Source organism: Oxyura jamaicensis, chromosome Z (assembly GCF_011077185.1).
Source record: "Oxyura jamaicensis isolate SHBP4307 breed ruddy duck chromosome Z, BPBGC_Ojam_1.0, whole genome shotgun sequence".
NCBI classification, from domain to species: Eukaryota; Metazoa; Chordata; class Aves; order Anseriformes; family Anatidae; genus Oxyura; species Oxyura jamaicensis.
The window spans coordinates 12,454,843-12,462,766 of NC_048926.1; the positions used below are offsets into that span (position 1 = coordinate 12,454,843).

The following is a 7,924-nucleotide window of genomic DNA, read 5'->3' on the forward strand; positions in this document are numbered from 1 at the left end:
CTGGCCAAAGGGATATCCCAAACCATATGGCATCACACTTAGCAATAAAAATGGGGGAGCTGGCCAGGAGAGCTGATACTGCTTGGGGATTGGCTGGAGAACAGCCAGTACATGGCAAGCAATTGCGTTGTTCATCACTTGTTTCACTTGTTTTTTCTGTTTGTCATTAGTTTTTTGTTGTTGTTGTTTGTTTTTAATTAAACTGCTCTAATCTCATCCCACAAGTTCTTGAACCTTCCATTTCAATTTTCTCCCCCACCCCACTGCAGGCCAGGAATGAGCAAACACTTGTGTGGAGCTTAGCTGCTGGCCAGGTTAAAACCACAAGAACTCTACCAATGTGTTAGCACATAGTCTGAGCATGCAACGGGTTGACTGAAGTGTAATTTTTTATTTTGAGATAGGACAGTAACATCAACCCTGAGATGAGTTTCAGGAGGTTTTTTTTCCTAGTTTAAATTTTGAATGATAATTGAAACATCCCACACTTCATATAAGCATAGCACAACAGATGTTAGAAGCATTTGTTCCACTACTTTTTATTGTGTAACCGGCAATAATATAAGTTATTTATAATTACTATGATTTGGCATTTTCTTCCCATAAATAGTATTAAAAACAGGTGTTTTAAGTTCAACCTATTTTATTAGTATATTGAAATATTTCATCTCATCTCCTTTCCTGACACATTTGTGCACTCATATGCTAGCCTCATCTCCCAGGACTGGATTTGTGGTTGGCAGCACATTCCAATTTAGGAAGAGGGCCATACACAGTCAATCAGACTCAAAGTCAAATATTTAAGTTCCAAGCTAATGTTGCACGTATTATTCTACCCCCGGTATTTGTGACAATGGGGTTACTACTTCACTCTGTAGTAGACAAATATAACAAGTGGCAAGAGGCAGACCTCCTCCACAAAAACAAAATTTCGTATTTTGTGTTTTACAGAGCTCCTGAAAGCTGACATTGTTTACAGTTACTTTTTTAAAAAAAAAATCAGTTTGGTCTACTATTATTGTAATAACATTCTAGCTATAAAGGTTTTTGTTGAGTGATCAAACTTACCTCTATGTATATATAATTATATGTCTTTTCTGCCAGCTGTATGAAAACTGCAAATAGCGATAAAACTGGATTTGTGCTGAAAAATGTACACTCTGACCACACGACAATTACAGAGAACATGGCCAAAACGACTGCAAGAACCCTGTAAAACCATGGTCGTAGAAGACATTCCCAGTACCACTCTGAAAAACAAATACACATCCATCTCTAATGGGTTAACACAACCAGAAACAGAACTCTATCAACACACTTATGAACTTCTTGCATGCACACCCTTAAAATCAAGGTTTGAATGTGTGACTCCACAAATTCCAATTCAGAACTTTTCTGATGCCTAGGGATTTGGCTCACCCCTAAGGAATCATGTGCACACTTGTGGAAAACAGAGTGGGATTTGGGGGGTAAATTTTGCAAAAGTGATTAAGGACAGCAGAACAAGACTCTCCACTTTCAGCCCAAATACCATGGGTGACCCACTTTTCATTTGTTTGTACATCCATTACTCTATCATAAACAAAGTTTGGGCTGTAAAATTAAATTGTCCTTCCTCACCAATAACTCACTGCTAGTACACAACAAATTATAAGTTAATACATGATGAGAAGACACTTTTTAAAAAGATACACCAGCAACCACATCTCCTAAACTTCAATTCATGGCAGACGAAGAATCCTTTTCCCTTCAATTTACAAGAGCTTACACGTCAACAATATCCTACAAATACAGAAGGTAGCCATGATCTATTAATTTGAAGTTTCTACTTTTCCTTCTTTTAAAGATTCAAAAGTTTTCAATGACTATTGCAACAGACTACAGCTATTAGCTTGTAAAAAGTTTAAGTTTATGGCCACGTGCAAAAATCAGATGGCTATTCCATTAAATAAATGCATCAAAATGCACATTTGCTTCCTTCTACTGTAACTGAACATTTTCATATAAATGAATCTGTTCTTCTCACAGAACACTACCAATTAATCCAGTAAATTTAACTGTAAATATAAAACTAATTGGTTTACATATTCAAATCTGCATAACAGCACTTACCAACAGTTGGTGTGTAGAAATACTGAACAATTTTATTCTCCGGTTCCTGGGACTGAAACGTATGAACGAACTGTCGAGTTGCACTAGTTTCATTTTTTGCCACATCTTCTAAGTAAAAGGCTTGTTCTAAAAGAATTTGCCACTGGACCTGTGTACGACGATGCCTCTGTACTGAATAAATTACCTATCATAAATTCCAAGAAATTATGGTTACAACATACTCATTAAAAAAAAAAAAAGAGAGAAAAGCCTTGCAAAAATCTGTTAAAAATTTTACATTGCAGAACTGCAAAGATTAATTCTGTATGCTCACAAAAGCAAATAGTTAACTATCTTAATAGAAAAGTTCTAAGAGAACTACAGAACTTCTGGGTTTTGCTGTTTGTTTTTTTTTTAATCACAATTGATCTGTAGCATTAACAGCCTCCTTTTTCCAAAATACCACTTCATTTTTAAGTCTCAACACTTTCACTAGTTACTTTTTAAGAATTCACTATCAGTCATTACAAGGCCATCAAAAATCATCAAGTCATCACAGCCAATTAAAATACTTTCAAGTTGTCTAGTGACAAGAACGGTTCTCACACATCCAGAAAACAGATCTGGATCATTTGGGACGTTTTCTCTTGCTGAGAAAAGTTAAGTAGCGTCCCAAAAAACACTACAGAAAGCTGTTTAGGTAAAATCTGAAAATCTTAACTTGATTTGCATTTATTCTCATTACATTAGCATAAATTGGTCATTTATGAGAGAATATTTAATTATATATACAATTTATATATAATTACCTGCTTGTGAAGTTTGACCAAACTTTTTTCACTTGGATAACTGTTCTGTCTTTCTTCAAAATCTTCATAATCATCCATGTTCCTACCCATTCTTTCCTGGTACTCATTAGGACACTGGTAAGAAAAAGAAAATTGACTGAAAGATGCAGGAAAATGAAGTGGTTTCTGTTAATTATTTTTAAGATGTTTTAAGCATTTTGTGTAACAGAAAAGCTCACTCTAAATATAGGTGCCAGTATCAAAAGGAAAAAAATCTATCTTCTACAAGTAGAAGAAAACTCTGTATTTTCCTGTTCAAGAAAGATCAGCATGATATTCTTAAATAATTCAAAGTGCCACATCTGTTTATCAAAAACACACTTGATGTTTTGAATGAATTCAGAATAAGGCATAGAGCAAAAAACAGATGGCATTTTCCAAATACCTCATTATACTTCAGAAGGTTTTATAAGTAATCAACTGCTACTACTTCTGTTTCTAATATGCTACGTATCTCAAAAGACATCAGATAATTACATTCATCTTAAGAAATCCTTCTATAAAGGATTTCAACTGGAAGTCTGGTCAGACAGCCACAAGATGCCAATTAGAGATTTTATGTTAAATGGAAAAAAAAACAACATACAAGTAGTAGGTGCAGAATAGGCTCCCACCTCCTTGAACGGTTATTGAAAAAGATGTACAATTTTTAAATCTTTTTTTTTGCTATTATTACTTACCTTTTTCAGTATTGTATCAACACATTTCCTCAAGGGGTGATTATACTTGATACTCTCACTTACTTTACGGACTTCCTGTTGAAGGGGGAAAAAAAAAAGTTGTTTCAATATGTTAACTAGATAGAACTTTACAGGGTCCAATAAGAGCCTCCCTCCCACTGCCCATGGCAGATGGATTGGAATTAGATGATCTTTAACATACCTTTCAACCCAACCCATTAGACATCTAAAAAAAGACAACTAAAGGCATATTTATAAAGAAGTTGTGTATTTAAAAAACATACCAGGTATTACTCTGCAATTGTGTAGAGGATTGGTTTCTATGCGTGAATGTTGAAATGGAGCATACCTTCCTGTTTTAGTTGTACATAACAAGGAGTTTCCATCTTACCTTGTTTAGTTTCACTTGATTACTTCAAGTAGCTAAATGAGTATCTTTTTACACTATTTTCTATCTTGCTCACATTTACCTCTACATAGCTAACTTCTAAGACTATTTGAGATTTGTGAGTAATAAAACAGCTAAATAATTTGTTAGAAACAATTCTAGCATTTTATCAGGCTTAGTGGGAAGTACGTTTTATTTTTCATCCTATTTTATTGTTACAAACTGTACTTTAAAGAAGATACAAGTTGTAGAGTCTAGACAATAGAAATAATTGTGAAAGCTTAGAAATCGCATCAAACAGGACGGTTAGGCAGATAGAAGAACTTTTGTTTAGTGCGTCAAGGAAGGCTAAGTAGATACAGACAGTTCTTTGATATATCAAAGGCTGTTCTAACAGGTGGGTTTCAGTAATTTTAAATTCCCTCAATCTACTGAGCAAGAAAATTGTCATTATATAGCATGATACAGAAAAACAAACAAAACCCTGCAAGAATGTTTGTAAAGGTCAATCCTAACATTCAGCCCTGTCAAGTACAATACCATAATAATAATAATAGTAATAAAGTAAATAAAAACAACCAATTTTGGTAAGTGTCCTCTGGTACTGTGTGGTGGTTTTACCGTGCTAGGCAGCTGAACACCACAACCGCTCTCACTCCCCCTCAGATGAGGAGGGGAAGAAGTAAAGGAAGGAACAACTCAAGGGTTGAGAAAAGGATAATTTAATTAAAGAGAAAAAAAATATTAAGGAAATATTATTATTAAACAATTCAACTAAAGGGAAAAAAAGGAAAGGGGAAGAGGGAGGGGGAAAGGGAATAACAAAACAAAATAAGTAAAGGCTATGTGGAAGCGCAGAGGAAAGAAATTACTTTCTACTTCCCACAAATGAGCGATGCTTGACCACGTCCTTGAAGCAGGGCCTCAACACACGTAGCCGGTGTTCGGGAGGAGGACAGACGTTTTCACAACAAGAGCCCACCCCTCCCCTCTTCTTCCTTTTTCTACCTTTTATTGCTGAGTGTGACATCATATGGTATGGAATATCCCTTTGGTTGGGTTAGGTCAGCTGCCCTGCTGATGTTTCTTTCTCACTTTTTGCCCACCCCCTAGGGGGGTTAGAGAAAGTCCTGATGCTGTGCCAGCACTGCTCAGCAGCAGACAGAACACCGGTGTGATACCACTGCTGTTCTAGCTACAAGTGCAGAGCGCAGCACTCTATGGGCTGCTGCAGGGAAAGTTAACATCCCAACCAGACCTAGTACACTATGATTTCTAGAGCTTTAGCAATGTCTTCCTCTGATAATCAAAGAAAACAAAAGCTTAAACTTAAGAGGGTGATAGCTAAAATTTGGTGATTTATTTGCCATAGCAGTAATGTATAATTTACAATCAAGTTCTCAGAGTCAGCACTGGAATTCTTAAGAATTTTTACTTATTATGCAGTATTTCAGTGTTCTTATGAAGGTTAGAAATTAGAGAAATACACTAGCCAAGAATTCTAAAGGAATAGTGCAATTGTTTATAGATCGAAAGAAAAAAAAAAGTATAGTACCAGATCTAAGTTCTTGAAACAAGATTTTATGCATTATATTGTTAATACATAATAATATGTTGGGTAAGACAATCTCAAAACCTGACAGTCATTCTACTGAAGAACAGTCCAGTACAAAACTGGAAGTGCTACTAGCATGGTTAGCAAAGTTTTTGTTGCTCTTTTTCTAGTAAATTTTGTCTTTGAAATGCTGTTATTGAAGGAGTGAAGATTCTATTATTTTCTTTGGTTACAGGTCAAAATAAGTTACCACCCTGCCCTACAAGTCTTCTGAAAGATTACTTCTAAACTATGGTATTACAGCAGAACAGCAAGCAACAGCAATTCAATGGGTTGGATTTCCATTCTGTTCTTGAACTACATAAGCGACTATTGCTCACTCACACAAGAAATAATAATGTCTCAAGAGAAACTCTTTGAAAGAACAGTGATCTATCCTGTTCTCAGAAGGCACACGCTGTAGTCTTGCAAATTCAACTTAAAAATTCTTCAAGATTGCTGAAACACAGTGGAAGCAGAGCACAAAAGAGCACACAAATGTTTTGCTAGTGCTCCTGCAAATTATCTGTATGCTAGATTTTCAAGCATCACTCTGGAATGTTATTAATTAGCCACCAACATTACTCCAAAATGGTCAGTAAAAGAAAAAACAAACAAACAAAAAAAAAAAAAAACAAAATATGGCTATCAAGTTGCCATGAGATAGATTCTTCTACTTCACTTTTGATTTTTTATCAGTGTCATCTAGTGTCATTAAGTGGCACACTATGATGACTTTCTTAATTTACAGATATTTCAAATTTCACGCTACTTGTGTTTCTTGCCAAGAATACGTAACACCAGGAAATTCAGAGATGAACAACAGCAGTCTTCACTTATTTCACAGCACAATCTAGTTACTTACCTCCATAACATCCTCTAAATTTTCCTCTGCATCTGCTTTTTCAGTCATCAGTTTGGCAGCTTTGAAATAGGTCTTCATGAGAAGATAACCCCTCTTAGCCCCATTCCAGTGAGAACGGGGAATTTCCACCAAACCATAGCCCAAAAGCAACACAAGAAGAAAGAGACCCCATGTGTTTGCAGCAGCTATCCCAATAGTCTGAAGTTGGTTCCTTCAAAATAAACAGAAAAAAAAAAATGAAATTACAACCTGCTTCCCACCTGCAAGAAAATCACTTTGAAGTATCTGTGCTCCAAGAGGGCTTTCAAATTTACAGGAGCAAACTCAGTTTCATCTGTAATTCTTGCCTAGGCCCAGTCTGCTACCTTGGCTGCATATAAAGCTGCCACGATTTTTCCCTACCTCTCACATATCTGAAAGCAGCAAAACATTCTTTTGGGTGTACCCTCTCTGGAGGGAGACATAAGCATTTGTTCTCAAAATATGCTCCTTTAGGAAAGGACATGAACTTAGCAAATGTAATTAAAACTAGATCAAAACACCATAATTGGAATCTCTCTATGAAACAAGCTCAGAATCCAGGATTAGTATTTCAGAAACAGAATCTGAAAGCAACTAGGCAGTACAAAACAGCGTTTACTATTCTATCTAGCATGGAAGACCATCAGCAGTGTTTTAAGCATCAATTATTTTAAAATTATCTTAGGAGCTTTAAGTGGAATCTACAGTAGACACAAGTATTACACGGGAAATACTATGAAAGATGTTTTGAAAGCACTGAGAAAGTTTCAGCACTAGAGTCATAAAAGCATTTTCAGTGAGGGAAAAAAATAACATCACTGCAAATAGAAAAACAATTGCCCTGCCCTACATATCAAAACCAGAAAGCTACAAGAGCAAATTCCTACAAAGTCAAATTATCTCTTTCTATTCAAAAAAATTAACAAAATTCTGCCTAGCAAAAATCAGATCAAAAGTTTGTTTTAAAGACACATTTTATCCACATAACACGTTTATGCTAGACTTTTTTTTTTTTTTTTTTAACATTTTCTATTTTTTTGAAGAACTCATGCAAGTACTTACAACATTACTCTTACCATTGTAAATTGAACTTTGGGTTTACAGCAACATATATTAAAAACGCTCCAAAAATCAGCAAGTAAGTGCCATAGTAGATTGCATTCTCAATCAATGCAGTTTTAATCTTTCCAGCAATGGAGAACCCTCCTGACCTAGCATATGACTGCATGAAAGGTAGAAGAATCCTAGGAAGAAAGCAAACAATACCAAAAAGCAGCTTATTAGTGGCAAGATACTGAGACAAGAGTGTTTAAGTTAAAGGCTCTCAAGCTTCTAACAAGATGAACTAAGTATATGTTTTTATCCTAGGTGTACCAGTCTGAGGGTAAACCTTAAAAAAAATTAAATGTTAGAGAAATTTCATCCCTAACAAATAAT

General features: G+C 35.4%; 1 protein-coding gene across 2 annotated transcripts in view; it reads right to left on the reverse strand.

Moving 5' to 3' along the window:
- LMBRD2 (LMBR1 domain containing 2) overlaps positions 1-7,924 on the reverse strand; it is a 37,692-nt gene that overhangs the window by 19,521 nt on the left and 10,247 nt on the right. For both annotated transcript variants that reach the window (XR_004746090.1, XM_035309675.1), the window contains exons 5-10: positions 7,564-7,731; positions 6,467-6,677; positions 3,620-3,694; positions 2,901-3,014; positions 2,113-2,296; positions 1,069-1,250 (exon numbers count right to left, since the gene is read on the reverse strand). Coding sequence is in view for 1 of the 2 variants with exons in the window: in XM_035309675.1 (XP_035165566.1) it covers positions 1,069-1,250; positions 2,113-2,296; positions 2,901-3,014; positions 3,620-3,694; positions 6,467-6,677; positions 7,564-7,731 (934 nt within the window). In the remaining variant the exon portion in view is untranslated. The remainder of the gene's footprint in view (positions 1-1,068; positions 1,251-2,112; positions 2,297-2,900; positions 3,015-3,619; positions 3,695-6,466; positions 6,678-7,563; positions 7,732-7,924) is intronic.